This window comes from Egretta garzetta, unplaced genomic scaffold, assembly GCF_000687185.1.
Source record: "Egretta garzetta isolate BGI_Z169 unplaced genomic scaffold, ASM68718v1 scaffold14, whole genome shotgun sequence".
Taxonomy (NCBI): Eukaryota; Metazoa; Chordata; class Aves; order Pelecaniformes; family Ardeidae; genus Egretta; species Egretta garzetta.
This window is the reverse complement of record NW_009259588.1, coordinates 6,925,139-6,947,406: the sequence shown is the minus strand read 5'-3', so window position 1 is coordinate 6,947,406 and position 22,268 is coordinate 6,925,139. Positions and strand designations below refer to the sequence as shown.

The following is a 22,268-nucleotide window of genomic DNA, read 5'->3' as shown; positions in this document are numbered from 1 at the left end:
CGCCTCCTGGGGGTTCAGTCGTCCTTCCCAGCCCCAGCCCTGGTTTCGTAGCCGGCCAGCAGCTGTGAAAGCTGGCCTCGGGCCCTGGGGCGACTTGCTCCAGCGCGGTGTACTGCGGCGTGGGAAGGGAGCCTCCGTCTTCTGTGCGGGTCTTCGCTTCTGGTAACGCCCCCCACCCCCCCTTCCCCCCGAATGTGCAGCGCTGGGGGGGGGCGCAGAGCGTAAACTTCTCTCGGATTCTCTCGCTGTCCCTTCAGCTGGATCGGGCCTAACCCACAGGACACGTTACTCGTCCTAGGCTGTGGTGGACTGGGGGTCGTAAACCCGAGCGAGGAATGAGGCACGGCCTTGCCCCTCAGCAGGTGCGGCTGGACAATGTTATCTGGCCTCTGCCTAACCGCCACCTGCGGTTGCAGCTGCCGTTCCTGACCTCCAGCAACTTTCTAAACACTCTCTCCCTGCTAAGAGGAAGTGGGTTGAAGTTGTTCCGAGAGAGAAAACTGCTCTTTCTCTTGTGCACTTATGCACTTTGATTTTGTTTTCTAAATAATGCTTGCTTTTCCGTCTTCCCCTTTTTCATCTTTTCCCCCTTTCACATTCACGTTCTTCCTGTGCAAAAACACTGAACAAAGATCCAGGAGCCCTACAGCAAGTTTAAACGCAGTTGCCCAAATGGCTTTTTAATGTTTAAGGTTCCCATGTACTATTAAGCATCTCAGCCAGACCACAAGTTTCATATGGCACAGATGTTAACATTGCTCCATACTGAATGACCTGGTAATATATGCTACAAACGTGGAGTGTTTCCCATTTTTTAACACAGCAAATAGCACAGCTACAAAACGCAGAAGTTTCTCCCTCTCTCTGTTAGACTAAAACAAATGCATTATTTTCCCTGTAACCCTAACTCATTTAAAAACTGAAGTACTTTCTGTGGTGTGAGTCTCATATAGACCAGGTGAGGAGAACTGACAAAGTGCTTAGCAAATAACTCATACCACCTTCACTAAACGCAGTCACATTAGGTGCTGGCGCTCATTATGTAGGTATGGTTCTAGTTACACTGGCATGTATTTTGTTAACATACACTGGGATGAAATCAATATGGGTAAATGATTTGGGAAACAGCAAGTTTTAGCATGATTAGGAAGGACAATGAAGAACGGAAGGAAGGAAGGAAAACAGTTGTATAGAAGAAAACATGGTCTTAAACCAGCTATTGACTCCTAATAGAAAAACTAGCTTGAAAAACTGACAGTACAAGTAGCATAACAGAGCTTCTTCCTTTATAATATTTCACTCTTCATCAGCTACAGTCTATTTCTTTTTTTCTTGAATTGGATTTTCACCACAAACCCTTCAGGACCAAATGGTGTCAGGCCCTTTTGTGTGTGTGTCTGTGTGTGCACGCGCAGCCACAGGTTTTGCAAGCCAGATCAGAGCTTAAGGTATAATGGCAAGATCTCACAGGTTTCATATAATGCTGCCAGCCACATGTAAATTTTAGTGTCACCAGCAGCATTACAGAGGCATAACCAGTTAGAACTCAGTATGCGATTACGCTGGGTACTCAAGGTGAACCTGAATCACTGATGGCAGAGAGAAGGGGAGTAAGAGGTAATGGAGGCAATGCAACATTTCTTCATTCCCTAATTTTTCAGGCTTTAATTTTTCATTCTTCTGCCTTAAAAAAATAACCCACAAAAGACCCACAAATTCTGCAAGCATTCAGATTATTCTATTCTGTGATGCATATGATAAAGGGATGCTCTAACAACAGCGGTGGGGAACTTACAGCTTAGGCTTTTGGTGACAAAGGGTCTTGTTTCATTGCCATGTTGGATTGCCACACACGTTACGGGAGTACTTACAACCTTCTGCAGCACCGATTTCTCCCTACTTTGCTTTCTCTTGTGAGCAGAGTCAGAAAGGGAGATAATCTTGGGTAGCTCATTGTACCAGTTGATGAAAATAAGCGGTTGAATGCCTCGGCAGTTAAATATCCTCTTCTCATTTCTAGAGATTTAGGCAAGAGGTAATGTTTTGAACTAGATCAAAAGAGGGAGGTAAGCACCCAGAAGCTGATACTGCAATAGTTAAGGCTGAAGGGGAATTTGGAATCCCATCTTAAGCTCTTTAAGTATAGCTAATGCTGAAAAGCCTGATCTGACACTCTTGAGTGGGGAATCGTTTATAGTCAATAGGAAGTAGCAGAGCACTGGTCTGCTGTAAATCTAGCTGTTGTTCAGAGGCACAGAGATGTATCTTCGCTCATTTTTGATACGCATTCTAGCATCTTGTGTTTAAGGCAGGGTTTTAAACAATTTTTAAAACCAAGGAATTGCAGAAGCATTCATCTGGATGTATGAAACTGAAGTTCAATTCCTTCCTTTGCTTGGGGGATGCAGATCACATCTTCTGCATCACGCTGAAATGTTCTAATAATAGGAGCTCTTTTTAAAGAGTCCTTGGATGAGAGTTGTTGGATGTTAATTGACAGCAATTTCTTGTCATTCCAAAGTGGTTAATTATTGTTGTGCCCAGCAGCCTACATATATACATGCTATTTAGACATTTGTATCAAGTATGTATGTTCTTGTACAGAGTGAAATTGAATGCAAATGTTGGTTAAAAAGATTCCTCACTACTGAGTCACCAAAGAGTGAGAACTTTACCCCTTGTTGGGGTAAGCAGCCAGGTACAGAACGTGAAACTTGAGCCAAAACCCACATGTATGCATTTATGAAAGTATAAAGTAAAACATGATATATTTCAGTGTAGAAAAATGGCACAACTGTCTCCCAAATGAAATCAATTTAGCCTTTCACTCTGAAACTGATCTGTCTCATCCACCTGAGGATTTTGAAGGAGAGATTGGCTCTAAATGCTATCGTGGTCTACTGAGAAGCATTTTCTTTCTAATAGATGCAACTTCAGATGTAATACAGACAGAAAACAGAATCCTAGTGGTCGCAGTTGATAAAAAGAGTATAGCAAATCTGCTGGAGAAAAAAGGAACTTTTCCACTTTTGTCTTAGGGTACATAGATTTTTAGTGTGATTGCCTGTTTACTAGTACTGTCTGTTTTGGGAGTTGTGTGTAAATACCTTTATTTGCCTTTTACCTTGACCTGGTTTGAATGATGAGTAACCAGAAAACAGTTTTACTCAGAAACATGGCACTCAGAAGTCTTACCAGTTACCTCATTCCCTATCAAATTCTTTAGTGTTCCCAGAGAGGAAACATGAGTGAGCCTCCATTGAAGCAGCACTGAAACTAGGGGTTTGCAGAAGAGTCTTTGGTGGTCGGTGGCAATGGGTCCTTGGCATGCAGCAGGACTTTGGGAAGAAAGGTTAAGCCTAGAAGGTCACCGGTCAGTTTGGGGTGGTGGAGTAGAGAGCGTTCTCTGTTCTACAAAAATTTGGCACCCAAAAAAGATTTTTTGGGATTATTTCAATCATAAAGAGGGGGCAGGTTCTTGTTTTCTGGTAGTCAGAATGTTCCATGGGGAGTGTTACTTACAATTTTTATCCAATGACTGCATTGTATATCAGGGGCCTGCTTATAGGCGCCTTCTGAGGGCAGTAGCTACTGCTGGGCAGTATTTTCACAGAAGTGAGCCCAAATGACCTCCAGCAGGGGAACTGAATGTCTTGTATGTTCTTGATAACTGCTCTGCTTGCTAGCATATTGTGTAATTGAGTGAACATTGCCTCCGTTTGTCTGTGAAAAAAGTGGGAGCTGCTTCCGCATTTTAGGGGGACCCCCGTCAAACAGCACGTCAGGGGAGTGCACTAAGGGTACATACTGAGTGGAGTCCCTGGAGGATTTCAAATGGACAAGTCTTGATCTCTGGGACAGAAAGGTGATGCACGGGTTTATGAACATACATCTAGTACAGTAACATAGAAGGAACATGCGGATACAGATACACTGAGGACTCAGAAAATAGTAAGAACAAGAATGGTTTGTCTGGATAATAACTGTGGCACTGGGAAGCCTTAGCAACTGCCTAATTCCCTAGGACACGGAAAAGATTTCTGGTTTTCAAATGCAGACTTGAAATTACTTACCGCTTTATCTTCAATAGCTCTGCTAAGTATTACTTTTGAGTTCAACTAGGTATTTTTTTCAAAAGTCCTTTTAATGGAGATACGCTTAGTGGTGTTCAAAAAACCAGAGGAACAAATTAATCATTGGTAACAGGTAGATGTTTTTTTCTTCTTCCTTGTTCCTCTCACTCAAAGCTTCTCTTTTTACCAAGATGACAATTTCAATATCAAAGTCATCTTTTAATGTTTTTACAGTGACTTTTAGAGAATAGAGTTTCCCACTTCTTTTGCCAAACAGTATACACGTCCTTTGCAAACTGTCGTCCAGAATTTTTTCATTAACAGTAAGAGCTTGCGAGAGCCTGGGCCTCAGCTGGTTTCTGCCACCTGGTGGATACATGGAGTCACTACCTCAGTGCTTCTAATTTCCACTAATGCTTAGTAATCAATATTCTAAATAACTAAGCAAGTATTACAGAATCTCAGGATGGTTGAGGTTGGCAGGGACATCTGGAGGTCATCTGGTCCAACCCCCCTGCTCAAGCAGGGCCACCTGCAGCCAGTTGCCCAGGACCATGTCCATGTGGCTTTTGAACATCTCCAAGGAGGGAGACTCCACAACCTCCCTGGGCAACCGGTGCCAGTGCTCGTCACCCTCACAGCGAAAAAAAATTTTCCTGGTGTTCAGAGGGAACCACACGTGTTTCAGTTTGTGCCCGTTACCTCTGGTCCTGTCACTGGGCAACACTGAGAAAAGCCTGGTTCCATCCTCTTTGCACCCTCCCTTCAGGCATTTATACACATTGATAAGATCCCCCTGAGCCTTTTCTTCTCTAGGCTGAACAGTCCCAGCTTTTGCTTGTAGGAGAGATGCTCCAGTCCCTTCATCATCTTCGTGGCCCTTTCTTGGACTCTCTCCAGTATGTCCATGTCTCTCTTGTGCTGGAGAGCCCAGCACTGGACACAGCACTCCAGGTTTGGCCTCACTGGTGCTGAGTAGAGGGGAAAGATCACCTCTTCGACCTGCTGGCAATGCTCCTCCTTATGCAGCCCAGGATACTATCAGCCTTCTTTGCCACAGGGGCACATCACTGGCTCATGGTCAACCTGGTGTCCACCAGGACCCTCAGGTCCTTTTCTGCCAAACTGGGTGAGCCCCCAGCATACACTGGTGCATGGGGTTGTTCCTCCCCAGGTGCAGGACTTTGCAGTTCCCCTTGTTGAACTTCATAAGGTACTTGTACAGAGTACTTCATGAGTACTTTTACAGAGGTTCTGTTTAAGAAAGTGTGAGATCGATTGAAGCTTTTCATAGGAAAAAAGCTTTTTACATTTGGACACTTAGTAAAAACATCTCCTTCTCTTTTACATGTATTTTACTGGCTGATTGACAGCATCTAATGTTGGTGAATATTTGACCCATGCAGGTTTATAGAAATGGACTGGCTGATTACACCATGCACATTTGTTCCATATTAACATATGCACCAAATTTTTTTTGTTTTATTTCTGTTTTGACAGTTGCACTGATTTAGAGTATAACCACAATTCTAGTCCAGTGTAGAGCTGAAATCAAGGGGCATATCTTGTGTGATAGCATGCAGTAAAAATAAACGATCAATAGGCCCTTAGGGATGCTCAGCCTTTAGCAGTTCATTCCTTGCTGGAGTCAACCATTAAACACAGATCAAGCTTGCTGCTGAAGACTTGGTGGACACAACTGGTCATGGTTGGGATGATTCATCAAATCATCATTCTCCAGCTTGTTGACTATTCTATCTCAAGATATACTCAATTTTCAGAAAATGAGTTTTAACCTTTAATTGTACACAAATTCATGTAGGGTAGAAACAGAACCTTGGATCTATTTTGTTTATTTAGCCCTTCTTTATATTTTTGAAGTTAAAAGACAGGTTGCAGGGAAAGAACTGTCCAACCTACTGGAAATGTATGATGGGTATTTTTTATGAGACCCAGAACTGACAAAAGCTAGTTATAGGGGTTTTTTTGCCATGTGGCTGACTAAGAGTACTGGATAAAAGCTATCTGCATATTTTAAAAGTCTCTCTCCTATTTTTCTGGTGTCCAGACTTGTTATCCTTTTGTTGAAGTTGAAGTCCATGGACTTGTTATCCTTTTCTCCAGTTGAAGCAATTACCTTGGGTCTGTCCATGAAAGACCTTCTTTTAAACCTCTGCCCTCTGACAAAGTTCTCAGGTGTGTTCAGACCATCAGGCACTCATTGTTACTGTGTAAGACTTCTTCCTGTTCAGAAACCAGTCAAAAAAATGTACTTGGGTCTTGCATGTTGCAGGAACATGAGTTTGCTTTCAAACGTTTAAAAGAAGAATCAGACCAGCCTTCACACACTTTGTTTTTGAGGGGGGAGTTAAATCCCCAGGAGGAACTAAAAGAATTTGCCTGTGTAGTGATTCAGAGCTGTCTCGCTTCTTTCTGTTTATCATCAAGCGTTTGATACTTGTTTTGTATCGTATCTCCAAAGGATTAAGCGGCTTCCTGTTGCTGCATAATGACTTGATCCCTATTTGATGCTGGATGAGAACAAGAGTTGGTATTTCAGGTCAGAATGCTCCAGAATGAGATTATTTTATGGAACAAATTATAATTTAAGGATTAAACAATCCTTCAACAATTCTTTTATCATGACAAGTATGCGATGCCCGTTTTTCAGATACAAAGCACATCCAAGTTAAATACAGATTGGACTGCTTGTGGTTTGTTAACACAGGAGGGACACATCCAAAGCCATATAGGGAAACAACGGGAAAAGCTAAAAACAGAAGGCAAAACTTACAAACTTGCATCAGGTCACGATCATCTCCCTAGACATAAGCTCTGGAAGATACAGGTATACCTAGAAGTGAGAATCATGAAAAGCTCAATTCTCTGGCTGTCACTGAAGTTTTATGCAAGAAACTTCAGCTTTATCTGCTAGCATGCCGAATACCCGCTATTCACTGTCAGAGGGATTGTGGCAGCAAAAGTGATACTATTTAAAGAAATAAGAGGAGGAGCTACTTTTTCTCAATCAAGCTTCTGAAACAGCATTTAAAAAGGAGAAAGCGTGTAAGACAAACTGCAATGGAGCAAGCTCTGAACAACTTGGTATTTAAACAAGTACATTTTCCTTTTTATTTCATAAGAAGTTTACTGTTGAAAAAATGGTATGTATTAAAGCAAACACATTATACACATAGATTAAACATCAGATAGCAAAACCTTACGGAATGAGCACTACTGGTTGTATTGTGTAGGGTCTACAATCAAAGATATACTTAAAAACCCTCAAGAATTAATGTACTTTCAAGGTAAATTAGGCACAAAATTTAGCTTGTAACTAGCTCTGCAAGCATCTCACTGTGATTTCACTGTTACAAAGTATTACAAGTGATCAAAACCATAAGCTGACTTTTTAAATTTTTAAAATTTTATTCATACTATGTGCTGAAATAGTACAAATGTATACAACACTCCACCTTTGTTAAAAAAGCATGTACAATAGGGACTATAAAGTAGAATCAAAGGGATAAACAGGAGATTACCCCTTTATTTGGGCTCAGAATTAATATGACATAAATCTATGGCTTTGCTTTGTGGACACATTTGAAATTAAGTCAGTCAGTCCTACAAATGTGGGGAAGAAACAGGAAGATATTTTTAATGAATATGAGCTACAATAGCAGTATTTTAAAGGAACGTTATTAGTAAGGAAACTAGCTGGTATCTGACATATATGCCTCCCTCAGCTTTCTGAATAGGATGCAAGATACAATGTGAGATGTTAAAGAATGAGAGATTGTCTCACAAAAAAAAAAAAGGAAAAAAGACAATCCAAGGAGCAAAAAACCTTTGAGTGATTTGCTGCGAGGTTTTAGCTTAGATGAGGTTTTAGCTTAGGAAGAATTACTGATTTCCAAAAAATGAGAGGGCAACAGCAAGTCTGTGGCCCATAATAAAATCTTACTTCCCAGAAAACATAGGGATCTTCTAAGTATGCATATTAGAAAAGTGTTTGATTAAAATACCAGATTTTTTTTTATCTTCTGTTAGCAAAATGTATTGCTGGAAGTTGTCCTTTTTTGCTTGTTTAAAACAAAACTCATTATGATTGCCACAGAACTACAAGGAACTGCATACTTTCTAGGGGCACATTTTTACTGCATCATACAGGAATTGCTTAATAGGTAAAAATAAACATTTTAAAGTCTTAATGCTGTTTTTGATTAGCAGAAACAGAAAAAGGAATGCACTGAAGCAAGATGATAACGAAGTGTATCATGCAGTATTTTGGCTTAAGGTATAGAGTATTTCAAACCAATGATGTGACTGGAGGGTGGGGTGCTTAATGCGTTACATTCACATGACATCATTTAGAATTAAAATTGTATATGGAGGCAAAACGTGTGGAAATGTGAAAAATACTGGGATGCCTAACAAAAGCGTGCCAGATGGGTTATTGTTTCTAGCATGCAGAGCTAATGCTTGAAGGCCTGTCACAGCAGTATGAACTACTGCTACTTCTAGTTCTTTACATTACTGCTTTGTTTATGCTGGCTGTGGTCTGGTCACGGTCAGCAAGTGCTGTATGGCATTAGGAAGTTAACCCACAATCTCTGCAGGTTCAGTGACCAACTTAGATCCATCCCATGCTGTCTTGAACTGTTCAGGAACCGGAAATTCTTTCTGGTAAGAAACAAAAGCAACAATGATGGTTAAATAAACAGTGGATACCTCATGAAAACTGGTGGAATACTGTTAGTGCTACATGACTGGGAAAGCATTGATGGCTCAGACATGCCAGGATTAAAGAGAAGCCTTCTTCATTACCCTAGGAAGCTATTTTACAATGCCACACAGGAAAAATCCTTATTGCTACCCAGTTTCAAATAGCCTTGCTACGGTACTGCTTTGCAATAATCCCTCTCACACCATTATTTGGAACAACTAAGTAAATAAGCCTCACGTCAGAAATGACTTTAGATTCCATCAGTGTCTGGGTTGGAAGACAGTAGAAAGGATTTAGATGTGGAGATTTAGCAAGGACACCAACTTTAAAGACAAAATTGATATTACAATATGGAAGAACAAAATTTAAAAAAAAGCCTGTCATTTCAAGTGTGATACACTTCAAAAGACTCAGCATCTCTTGTGGGGTACACAAAACGAAGCAGAACATCAAAGAAAGTCTCCTCCCGTTCCATATATTTGGTGAAAGGATGGGAGATGTCGATGGGTCTTTCTCTGTTTCCAGAAAACAAAAAAAGATGTGAAAAGAAGGGTTCATTCAGACCTCATGTAGGAGTTTTGATAGCCAGTAATTTCAAATGATACGGTGATTTGAGGTGAGACTGATCAAAAGGACAAATTTTTTTTTTTTTTAAGAAATAGGTGAATATGCACCCCCTGAAAATCATTCCCTTTTTAGTTATCTGAAGCTGGGTGTCCAGCGGTCACTTTTGGAAATATGGAGTATGAGAATTCTCTTGTTGCATACTTTCTTTTATAAAGCCTAAACCCCTCTACCATACAAAATTCCAGCCCAAAAGATTTACGAGAAATTTTAAGTTCTCTCTGTTGTCATTTAGTGCGATTTCAACACTGCTCTGTTGGGGAAATTAGGATACTGTTACGAGTTATGCTTTGCCTGCCATGATCCCTTGCTACTATGTGAAGTGACAGAGCATGACTTTACTAGAAATGTCGGTGGGCATAGTATGAAAATCTTACTAGAACAGAAAAAGAGACAGGAAAACTCACATTTAAATGGCTTTTAAGGACATATGTTGAAAATACGAGCAAGTACTACAGATGTAACCCATGCACCAACAACTTTAGAAAAAACAAGTATATTATACTGTATTATTTCATCTGTAGTAGTATTATATTTATCTTAGTTTTATCATCATCATCTTCAGGCTTGAGTGCTCTTGTGTGAAGTGAGTTTCTTTGGGAGATTAAGTTTAGATATCAAAAAAGAAAATTAAAAGGACAGGAGACAAAGCTATTATCTATCAAAATGGAAAGAAATTACGTCATGTCTGGTTTTTGAAATTACTTTGTGCCCCAGAAAATAAGGAGTTCTTTCTGCACTGATAGCTGAGATATCAGTACATAGAAATTCAACTGTTTTGGATCATATTTTGGTGATGTAATATGTGTGGTATGTTAGTTTCTTTCCTAGCAGTTTAAACGCTATTAGCTACCAAGACTAGTGGGGAGGGGGGAGGAAAGCTTTAAAAATATCTCACTCACATAATCACCATCTTGGGGGATGAGGATGTTCATCTCAGATGACTTGGCACTCACAATCTCACAATCTAATGATTCCTCACTGAGGTAGATGTGGCAGCCTTCTGTTTTGTTAATAGAAATGGTTGGCACTTTTCCCATCACCTGCAAAATAAAATCTACTTAATATCAAATCTTGAAATGCACACAAAGATGCTGCTAATGAAATCCTCTTTGCCTGCCAGGTCTAATTTTGGCCACCAACATCTGATCTGCATGTCAGCTGCCTGCATGATGCTTATATTTGATTTGTGAGATACTGTCAAAATTCTTGGTGGATAACAAAGATCTATATACGACAGCAAACTTGTAATATACAGCAAGCTTTTAATATACAGTTTGATGAAAATGCTTCCCTGATTCTAATTTCAGTGACACTTTTCTGCTGATATTCAGGCAGTGTTCACCTCGTTAATCAGTGAGAGCTGGTCAAGAAATCAGACATGTCAACTCCAGCCCAGTATGGGCAAATGAAAGATCCCAGCACACAGTAGTACTCAACAAGTGATTTACAATACATTCTGAAGACGTCAAAGCTCTTCCAGGTTTTACAGCACACAACAGGAAAGGGGTTTTATCCCTTTCAGGCAAGCTACAGTTCTAAAAAAGTACTGCGATCAATTTAATTAAAACTCGAAAGGTATTTCTTATGTCACTTTAAAAGCAAGCGCAAGGTTTACTTGAGGGGAGAAAGGGTTATCTTGTTTACAATTCTGCAGGTTAAAAGATTTATTCATGGCTAACTGGCTGAATCACTGGTTGTCAGTAAAAATTCCTCCTTCTCTCTAGCAGGGACAGCAATATACTCTGGACAGTGCATCAAAAGGGCAGAGGTTATTCTGAGCCATAAAACAGTTAACAGCGTGTGATAGATAGATACTTGTTAATGAAAGAGTGCCTCCCATCATTCAAGTTAAGAATATATTTTCAGCTTCAGTTCCTTAAATGTGACGGCAAACAAAGAAGAAGTGGTCTGTCCTCTTGCATTCCACCCTGACCCTGAAGTCTGATCTGTGTAGTGGATCAATGCATCTTAAACTGATCTTTCTTTTCTTCAGTGGGTTCTTGTGCAATAGAGAACAAAAGGAGGGTGTGTTTGATAAGTTTTGCAAACATCTGGCAAAAAAAGAAATACCACCGAGAGAAAGGAGAGCCAAGCAATATGGCAGTGAAGTAACTATTTATAACAAAATCTGTAGGATTAATTTAGTGACACTTGTTGCATTAACATATCCTGTATTTGGAAATTATAAGCTCAGGTCTTCAAAATACTGAGAAAATTGAGGTGCTCAGCACTTGGCATACTCAAACCCTGCAGAAGCTGTCTGATTCAAGCAGCATATAGCCAGACTCTATCTTCTTAAGTGGAACTCCACTCTGATCCATGGCATAGGAGCCTTATGCAATATTCAGAGGACCTGCTTAATCAAAAGAATCTTGATTCTTAGAAAACATATTTCGAGTATTAACAAGCTGTGGTTTCACTATTCGTTACACATGAACTTTTCAGCTTTTATGACTAGTTCTAGAGGTATCGATAAAAATCACATAGTTATTTAAAAAAACCTACTCAAATAAATGCCTGGGATCTTTTTCTGTAATGAACTGTCTCTGCCATAAGAAGACATGTAGTGATCATGAATAAAACTCCTTCTTACGGTTCAGAAGATGATGCACAGCTGGTAGCAGTGTCAGTCACTTGCTTGAGGTTCAAAATACAAAAAAAGCATCCTGCTATTATTCCCTGTGGTGTAGACAGGATTGTCTACATTTAATGTCATGCAGCAGGTGCAGCCTTTTAAGCAAAAGACCTCACCTTGCTTGAAGACTGGCAGTTTGGTATAATTTAATTAGCATTTAATTTCTTTTTCACTTAAAATAATACATCCTAAAGTCCTTTCTTGAGACTAGGTCGTGTTATGTTGGACACAACCCAGTACCAGAGCACGTATAGTTAGCCCTCTTTGGAACGGGATGAATGAAGTGCTGTAAGTGTCAGGCAGACTGTATTTTGAAGGGGGCAAGTGTCCCCAGTAAAGAGGGCAATATATGGATTTAAATTACATAAATTTTCTTTTCACAAGAACCACAGGAAGGTGATCTCTCATGAAGCTTTGCTTACTGGTTTTCAAAGATAAAACCAGTAGCGGCTCATAGCCCGTTTGTAGGCAACTGACTACATTACTTACTCATGTAATGTGTCACGTTGCTGGCAGGGGAGATTTTTGAAATCCTGGCACCTACTTTCACCTTATGTCATTTAGTTGTCCTTTGACAGTCTACTTGAACATTTCCATTGAGAAACTAAGAAAAAAAAAGAAATAACCATCTTCTGGGCTTAGAAATCAATTAGCTAACTGCCAGAATTTGTTCCATAAGCACCGCTGAACTTTCAAGTCCCAGAAACTGTTTACCACGAAAGCGAGAAAATTAAGGCCAGAAGTAATAGTTGTTACAGTGTACAGATCTCTCAGCTTCACTGGAACCAGAAGGGACTGGGCTAAGGGACGTTTGTTCAGTGACACTCAATAGTTTTCCCAGGCATTTTCTAAACACATCAGCAGAATTTAGTGCATATAAAGATACATTTGGACGCATCAATCTCTTATTTTTGTTGTGCTCCTGTGAGTTTTTAAAATCTCTTGTAGCTACATGTTGGGCTTTTTTTTTCCCTGCTTATTCTCTGTCTGTCTTTGTTTTTCAAATAGGTATTTACCTGAATCTGAATATCCCTGGAATTGATCACTTCCACGATTCCCACAACGTTGTCAAACACAAGGCCAAACTTTTTACAGTTGTCTAAAATAAAAGCAATCATAAATAAGAAAGGCAAGATAAAAGCAAATATATGCACACCTGCTACATTAACTATGGAAAATTCCCAGTCTTGCACTGCATAGCTGAGCAGCTTTACTCATGTGATCAATTGATTAAAGGGAATGGAATGATTCAGATGCATTATTAATCACATAAGTCAGTTTTTTCAAGGTTGGCATTTAAAGCCCAGCTGAGCTATCCACTCACCAATAGTAATTGAATTGATTTTTCCTTTTATCTGAAGCGTGGATTTGTTACACTTAAAAATGTAGGCCACTTGCTTGAGTTCAGTGTTGTTAATGACCAGGTCATTCTTATCCTCTTGATATTCCTGTTTCAAAAGAAAGTTTATTTAATTGGTTGTCTTTAACTAGCTAACAGTCAGACAGAGTTTAGTACAACTTATCCTTGAGTAATTGCATCTTCAGTTACAACAGAGCAATATCCTTCCTGTGGCTTAAAAATCTAATCTGCTTGGGGATCGGATATTTCACCTAATTCACCGTTAGATGACGTGTGTATATTTTAGAGCTGCAGAACTGAAGAACTTAGCGTAGACCATGACAAGACCCATTAATTTTGTAGCAGAGACATTATGCTCAGAACAATTTAAAAATGCACTCACAAAAATGTTGCTTGGCTCCCACCCAATTTAGACCTGCACCTTGAAGAACAGAGCAAGTTTTTATTCCCCCAAATGCTATATATACGGGTCTGTACAGTGCGTTACGAACAGGTGCAGGCATTACCGTATACAATAAGGATTAAAGGTGAAGAAATTTCCTTTCATTGTGAAGCATGAAGGAACATTTACACTCCATGGACGTCAAGGAAAGACTAGGGATCCACAAGGAGAGTTCTAGGGACTGTAACCCTAAGGCAGCATAGTGCAAGCAAACGGTGACTGCACCTTCTGCAAGCGCAACTCCACAGTAATGACTGTATATAACCTTCTGCATGACTCAACTGCATATTGTTTCTTCCGTCTTTTAACCAACAGAGTCATGTGAATTTTCACTCATAGAGTCTTTGGTATATGCCTACATAAATTAGCTCCCAAACTTGAAACAAATCTATCTTCTCCACCTGTAGACTGAGAAAAGGAAAACACTTCTTTATGTTTAAGCACGGGGGATGTCCTTGCATGGTGATGAAAAATAAATGTGTAATTCCGTTGGTTAACGAAGCTGGAGAAGGTGCTCTGTGATAATCTTGTTATCTCTCACTTGCATGAGTGGCCTGCAAGAAGGGATTTTAACTGGAGTTCTCCGCTGGCCTTGTTTCTGGAGGGCTGTCTGATTTTGCAAGGAGTTCATATGCTGATTCTGACATTCTCCAGTTCAGACAAATTAGAATATGATTCTCAGAGACAAAATAATTAACTTTAAATGCTACAGAATAGGAAAAAGTAAACTGCAGCCAGGCAGAGCAGTGCAAGGATCAGCCCATTTTAGTTGCAATTTTGATTTGTTGCGCCTTGATCACAGACAGCCTTTTGCAAGACGTTCAGTGCTCTACCCGGTTTGCAGTGTGCAGGGTGCAATTCAGAGGTGCGACTGGAACTCACCACTCTCCACTTCTTTCCCTCTAGCTCCAAGACAGGGGCATGGCTGGGCTGCGGGGAGTTCTTGGGAGAGGTGGGGCTTGGAGTATGGCTTTTTGTCGGAGAACGAACAGAGGGACATTGGGCACGTAGGCTGGGATTCTTGTGAGTCTTCTGGTCGTCAGAGACATGTCGAAGCCCTAAAAAAAAAAAAAGGGTGTTTATGAAAGTGAGTCTGTTTTCCAGCTCTAAGGGTGCTCATATTTAAGCAGGAAAGGTTCATTTTTTAATTGTATTATATTATTCTGTGAATTTACATTTTTTAGTTCCTCAAGATTTGCCTGAGTAGCCACCTAAAATGTAACTGCCCAAGTATTTTTAGCTGTTCATATAAAAACTCTTTTACTGTGGATGGGCTATCTCAATATCTTTAACAGGAAATGCTGCAATGTCTTCTAGGCCCTCTCTGTCTGTAGCAAGCTCTGAGAGCTTGTTATATTGTATGTTTCCATCCGTGAAAATGAGATTCTTTTTCTAATTTATGACAATATTTGACCTATCCATGCAGCATTAAAGGCAGGTATATCAACTGTATGTATTTAAACTCACAGCCATCCACTTCAATTACAACTGCCCAGTATTAATACAAAAGCTTTGCTATTGTACTCCACGCTGATCTGTGAGCCGTACCGTTTCATCGAACATGTAACACATTTGACACAGGCAGGTACACTGAATGTGAATCAGAAAGGGGGATAAATTTTTATTGCCATTGCAACTTACAGGTTCACCAGCGACTGGGGATTAAAGATGTCTGGCTTGGCTGCCTTAAAATTAAAAGGATACCTCTAAATAAATGGTGTGATTTTTAGGTATGCTGAACGTATTTGGGTGCTGTTGCTTCTAAAGGAGGTTTTGGTATGCCATCTCATCCATCAGACACACTGCAAGCATCAGAAAGTTCTGAGCTGCTTAAATCTAACTTAAAAATGCGGTGGAAGTTAGGTTAATGCATATAGCAGCTCTTGATGTGGTTTGACTCATGGACCAAAAATTTATTTCTTTTCTCCTGACCTTTGGTAATTGCCTCTCCCTGGTTAAGCTGTGCAAATAGGGCTGAACGAGATGCAGTTCCTTCATCCTTGACGGTTTCTGTGTCAAAGATGGGGGGAGGTCCGGGTGGTGGCGGCGGTGGTGGCGGTGGCGGGGAGAGGCATGGCCCACTTGTTAGAACAGATCGCATAGACATGGGTGATGCAACAGGACCCTGTTTGAGATAGAAGGAAATTATTTTATGTACGGTGTTTCAAGGAAAATTGCATTATGATAACTCTCATTTATTAACATTCTTGAATGCATGAGTTTGAATGACTCTAGGCAGCCACAAGGCTCAGATGAATTTCTGGCACCATAATCGAGCTTAATACTATGAATCTTCCCCAGCATCAAAGCAGGCAGGGCTGGAAAGACTGACAGTCTGCAGCGCTACCTTCCTGCAGAACTACTCCACCTAAAATATTTCTCTCAAATGTTTGCCAAGACTGATGTTAAAAATCTTTAATAGTAAAGTTTCTGTAATTTATTCCAGTGTTTACTTACATACAAGGGAAATTGCCTACTTACATACAAGGGAAATTGCCTCCTTTTTTGCAGATACCAAATTCAGTTAGCCACAGATTGGTGTGCATTCAGAAACATACAGAAAATGTTTTGATCTAGCACAAATAACTGGCAGGGTCCCGAACTGTCAGTTATACACATGCAACGTGCTAAATTGTATGCAAGATGTAAAATGCTATTCTGCAGACTGTTCAAGTAATCTGCAAAGATTCAAATACAGCAGAAAAAGATTCAAATACAGCAGAATGTAACACTATGGTGATACAGGTCTTTTCTTTCTGAAATTCAGTATTTGAGGGTTTAGTTCAATTTCTCAAATTCTTTTTTCTTTTTTTTCAATTGCAGGAGATCACATCACACAAGTTATGAGGGGTGGGGCCTTGGTAAAGTAAGTAATCTGGTCTTTCAGTTTGCATAATCAAAAGTACATGTTTTGGTCTGAATTATAATGCTTACATAGAATATTATCAAATGAACAGAAAATATTAATAATGATCTAATTAAAATTTTATGCATCCTAGTAATAGAATCTGAGAAACTGAAAATTACTTTTTCTGTCTTGCCACTGAGTGTCACTCTGATGCCACCTCTCTGCAGCAGAGCCAAGACTGTTTTAAAAGAACCGCTGTGAAAAATTAGATTGGTTCTGATGAATTTAGCTAGCTATGCGGGCATTGTGCACTGTACCAGTACATATTTAATAGGTGGGGAGATACAATGTGAAAATGGCAGAGACTTACAGAGTCACAGCTGCTCTAATTGGCTACCTTTGTTAAGAGAGACAGGTTGTTAGAAGTGCATCCCTGGTAATCAATACTGGAAACAGATATTGCTTAGCTGGACCCAGAGGATACTTTTAACCATTTATGATGCCACTCCTTTCTGCTTCCCACTAAACTGAAAAAGCAAAGTATCCATCTGGTTCATGTATCTTACATGAGTGAAAACCATAGCTATTTTTTAAAAAGTAAACTTGTTCTGGCCTGTAATCCCAAACTGATAATGGGAAAGGGGCTGGTTTTTTTTTTTTTTTTTTCACTCTTCAGGCATACTTTTTTAAAAAAAAAAAAGAAGCCTGGCACATTTGAGGAAGTAACTGCATTGAACCCTCTTAGTCATTATGACCCCAATGAGACTAGCATGGAAAGGGAATAATATCAGTTAACCTCTTAATGTACACCCTCTATTGGCACGTGCGTCTTCAGCATATAAGTACTGTTGCACTTGGAGGAGCTGTTTATGGAATATGTTAGTGACGAATACATAGCAAGATCCTTTGTCGCATTAGTGACATTAAAACTGCATTGCACAAAAAAGACTGTTGAATCCCTGGTGCTTGGATGAGTAATGAAAGTGATGTGGTGGTACAGTTTGATTGTTTCTGAAAGCACCCAAGACCTCTTAAGGGAATGAGCTCTCTTCTATGCCATTAAATCTTTTTGATCAAATGTAAACAAATGAGAAGAATCCCCTTTTGGAACTGATTATCATTTATTGTCAAGATATACCGGAACTGATGTGGATGGCTTTTAGAGACATTTCATTGTTGCATGGATACATATAACTCAGAGCGTTTCTGCTTACATACTTTGTAGTTACAGGGTATTGTTTTAGGTTGGGGACAACTTCTTCACTGGGCCCTCAATTTACAGTGCCTGTCTTCCTGCCTCTGATAATGCCAGTAATGCTACCTGCAGCAGAGTCAGCACAACTGTGAATTATTATAATTAAAAAAATGAATGTAAGTGGATTTAGTGGCACAATCAGTTGTTGCTGCCTGAGGTGCAATAGAGATCTTCCCTATCTGTTGCCTGCAACCATAGCAACTGAATCCACTATGTCCTGGTTATCCAGAATTATGAACATTGCAGTTGCAGTGCTTTAAAAAGCACTCAGATACCCAGAAATGGCACTCACCGCTCACAGTGCAATGTGAACGTGCAGGTATGAATTATGTGTGCTTTATGGGAGGAGATTAATAGTAGTAGTGGTAGTGGTTAATAACTTGTAGTCTGAGATAAAAATCTGATTTCCTAAATTCCAGATTGACACCTGATTTCCCAAACATACCTTATTGTTTCCACCTGCATAAATACAGTGCTGTGATTTTCCAGAAACTTGTGTGTGTAAGAAAGACACATGTTCATTTGGAATTAACACCCATTAAATTCTGCAAAGGCTGAAAAGATGCATTAGAGAAAAAAAAAGAAGACACAGAAGTTATCTGGGTATTTTGCCTGCAACACAGAGTGGTGGGTGACTCTGCCAGTCTCTTTGCTTAAAGTGTCAAGTCGAAGGCCATCACAGATCATGCAGGAGACTCCAGGCTCAAATGATGCTGCTGAGTAGTGCATCAAAGGCAGTTTCTCAAATGGCAACAGAAGTATGGGAATGTCTGTGTAACCGAAGTGGAAGCAAAACTCAGAGGGATTTATCTGTGGAAGCAGATGATCCCTCTCCCAGAACTCTGAAAGAACTATCTTGTGAAACTACAGACAAAAATGCAGGATTTAAAAAACATCAATCACGTTTACACATGGTTTTGTATGACAGGAGAATGTCTTATTTGCTTTTCAAGGAAGAACAGAGGTAGGAAAGGATCTGGGAAACTAGGACATCCTTCCCTTCTAGAGCAGTACTGATGAAAAGACAAGTCTAGTCAAAAATCTCAGTCCTTGACCTGAGGAGTCATTCTAGTCCTTTGAGTGGGTTTCAAGAGTAGGAAAAAAAAAAATCCCTTGCACTCATTCTGCCTATCTGCCTCCTCTTGTCTTTACAAGCCTGGTCCCTCCACCAAAGTCAGTGGCTATCTCCACTGAGCTCAAAAGATGATGAGTTAGATCTAATTAAGAACACAGGAGTTGTCACAAAGTCTCAGAAGACACCTGGGGTTCAGCCACCCTTCCCATTTTTCCTCTTAATTTTGTGCAGCCACAGAAATGGGAGATGGACTGAACCTTTGTTGTAAACTTTTCTCCTGCATGACAAATTCTTGTCTAATTTATGACCTGAGTTACAGCTACACGAGCTAACAGATACTGTATCATGATATTTTCAATTATGTTTGAACATCCATGGCCATTCTGCAAACTGCAAACAATTTCAGTCATAAATTAGGCCAGGCAAAATTGAAGAACAAATCAAAGGAAAAAAGGTTGCTAAAGTACAGGGAGGGACTAACTGCTCCTCTTTAGATCTACCATCTTATGGCATGGACACATCCAGTAGGACAATCTCCCATCGAGATAGAAGAGCATAGAAAAGCCAGACTAAGTCTCACTAATGAGGAGGCGTACAGAGACTTGCTATAAAGAGGGATTCAGTCTCTCTCTGGCTTTTGTCTCTTCTTGTCTTTGCCATTTTGATTTACCTGGCTGAAATCAAACAAACATTCAAGTGAGGTGAAATTCTTTGTGGGAAGAGTGGCTCGGGGAAACTCTAACAAGGGGACAGAAAGCACAGAAGTGAACTGGAAATGCAGAAAACACATTGCACTTCTTGCGTTCCTTGTGTGCCAGGAAGATGGGACCTGTGCTGCACTCAAACATGCTGACACAAAGGGCAGTTTTAAAATCAGCCTAGTGAAGTGGTTCCAGGAACTTTATTTTTGCTTAGTCTTGACCTCTGTTAATACATAGACCTCCAAGTTACCAACCTAAGTCACTGGCAATTGGTTTGCTTTCCTTAGTCACCCTTCTAAGACCACTTAGACCCTCAGGCTCTAGAATATTTCTGAACCAGACTTCTAAACTGTTCTGGTATCTGGCAGTACTTGTGTATAGTCCTATCCAATTTCAGCTAAAGTGCCCTTCACAAAGTCCATTCATTTCTGTTCTGTATAGGGTGGTGTTTGTGAGAGCTGCTGGGAATAAAATAGCATGTTATATGCCCACAAAAGTTCATCTACCCTAAAGCAGCAGGTGCTTACCAGTTTTGCTATTTGCAAACAACTCTTCAGATTAACTTCAAGCAGATGTTAACAACAGTCTGTCTTTACACAAAGAGTATTAAGAGCCATTTGGACTAGGAAAGGCGGTTATTTGCAAGCCGCCTTTCTTCCTCTTTTATTTCAGCTGTTGCCTCGGTAACAGCTGCTGTTCTCAGTGCCGTGGTGTCTATAGGCATCATGTCAAGTTACGCTGATAGCCGACTGTTCCCATGAACATGTTGGTGTGGTCATTTTTCCACCGTTTGCAAATACGCCCCTTGTAAGAATTATCGGGGGGAATTGATAACCTCAGCCTTATTTTGTGAAAACGTCAGACAAAAATAAGCCATTAGCTTTTAACCTGCTAGCTTTGTATCATAGTGAACTTGATGTGCTTTAAGTCTTGCTCCTGGAGCTTTCTGAAATGGGGGAAAATGTAATTCTCTGAGTAAGGTCCTGTCAAGAACAGGAGATGCAGGCCCTGCGGCCATGTAGTAACAGTTCTGTATGGGATGGAACATTCTGGAAATTTCCTCCCAGGGAAAAAAGTTGTCTTCAACCTCCAACTAAACCACGGTCTGAATGGAATGACAGGGATGGGTCAGGGTTTGCTCCTTGCTGGACATCCCAGAGCCATCTGCAGAGGGCCTCCCATTGACTGTGGCTCAGTAGCTTCCTCCAGTGACAGCACCTGAAGCTGCTCATGGAGCTGGGTCTGATTAATGCACATTACCACCATGCAAGGGTTTGCAGGATTGCGGTACGGGCTCAAAGTATGCTGTATTTCTACCTTTATCTCATGTCACTGTCAGAAGGGTGAGGTACTCTTATTTTTCTCCTTGCTGGCTACCTAGCTGGCTCACTGGAAGAAAGAAATGGCTGTTTATGCAGCTGGCTGGTTAAAATTCATCTCTGTTGAGTCTCATTTAATTTCCTTGAAATTACAGTAGAGATGAGCAAAGCCCTTTGCTTCTGAGAAGCTGGGCCTTGTTACAGCATGTTTCTCCTAAAGGCTTCCCCTGGAGCACAAGGGCAAGAGCCAGTCTTGTTAAGAGAAATAAAATGCTGTTTGTACCTAACACAAGTGCTCTGGGTGCCATGCTGTCAGTAATTTTTGGTGGCCATGTGCAGCTTGACATGTCTAAACCCAGCTACTGAGAGACAGTAAGATTTTGGTTTTATGTCTTACCACAGACGTTACTATTTCCTGAGCCGTTTGTGCTGAACCATTCCTTGGGTTAGCCTTCCATGTCACTGTTACTGTACTGGTGCTACTGTTGCAGCACGGATCCCCAGTCAGAGGCTCATATCTCTGGGGATACGAGGGGCTTACGTGCCAGGCCCCGTACAAACACCCGCGGTGCTCCCCTGTGTTTATCCAGCTTTAGGCTGACACAGTGCAGCACGGAAACTGGGGAGGAACAAAGTTCTTGTGGTGGTGGGAACCTGCTGTGGAGCATCTGAATGAACACACATTTCTTGTAGCTGCAGTGGTCGATCTTACTCAGGACGAGCAGATTATAAACATCTATATAATGGGTATAAATAAATGATATATGCATGTGTAAAATATATAGTACCTATTTTATTAGTCATTCATATTAAGAGGTACGTATCTATTTGTGGCTGAGGCAACAGGTGGCCTAGGCAGAGGCATAAAATCCCTTCCTTAATTTATTGAAAAGCTGCCTTTTCATGACAGCAGATAAAACAGGAAGCTTAATGGGGACTACATTCTTCTCAAAAAAAAAAAAAGGTATCCCTGTTTTCTCCCCCTCCCCCTTTATAGTAATCCTAGTTTCTCACCCAAAATGCTTACAGCATTCTGTATTGTTCTTTCCGTACATATGCACAGCCAAAGACAAGAATCATGAAGCTCAAAGTATCATGTGTCAGCTCCTGAGAACAGGTGGACTGTGACTCAGGGGCACAGAGCTCTTGCTAAGGTGTTTTTTGTGTAAAAGTAGCTTAGCACAACAGTTCTATTACCTACCATATT

At 40.5% G+C, this 22,268-nt stretch overlaps 2 protein-coding genes across 2 annotated transcripts in view; both read right to left on the bottom strand.

The window, feature by feature from the left end:
* The window catches only part of FAM8A1 (family with sequence similarity 8 member A1), a 13,587-nt gene extending 9,135 nt beyond the window's left edge, over positions 1-4,452 (bottom strand). The window contains exon 1 of the mRNA XM_035893440.1: positions 4,242-4,452. Within this exon, the coding sequence (XP_035749333.1) occupies positions 4,242-4,452 (211 nt within the window). The remainder of the gene's footprint in view (positions 1-4,241) is intronic.
* A 4,220-nt stretch (positions 4,453-8,672) lies between these two features.
* CAP2 (cyclase associated actin cytoskeleton regulatory protein 2) overlaps positions 8,673-22,268 on the bottom strand; it is a 56,956-nt gene continuing 43,360 nt past the window's right edge. Inside the window, exons 7-12 of the mRNA XM_009637950.2 lie at positions 15,796-15,988; positions 14,746-14,921; positions 13,386-13,509; positions 13,078-13,160; positions 10,326-10,466; positions 8,673-8,756 (exon numbers count right to left, since the gene is read on the bottom strand). Of these exons, the coding sequence (XP_009636245.1) occupies positions 8,673-8,756; positions 10,326-10,466; positions 13,078-13,160; positions 13,386-13,509; positions 14,746-14,921; positions 15,796-15,988 (801 nt within the window). The remainder of the gene's footprint in view (positions 8,757-10,325; positions 10,467-13,077; positions 13,161-13,385; positions 13,510-14,745; positions 14,922-15,795; positions 15,989-22,268) is intronic.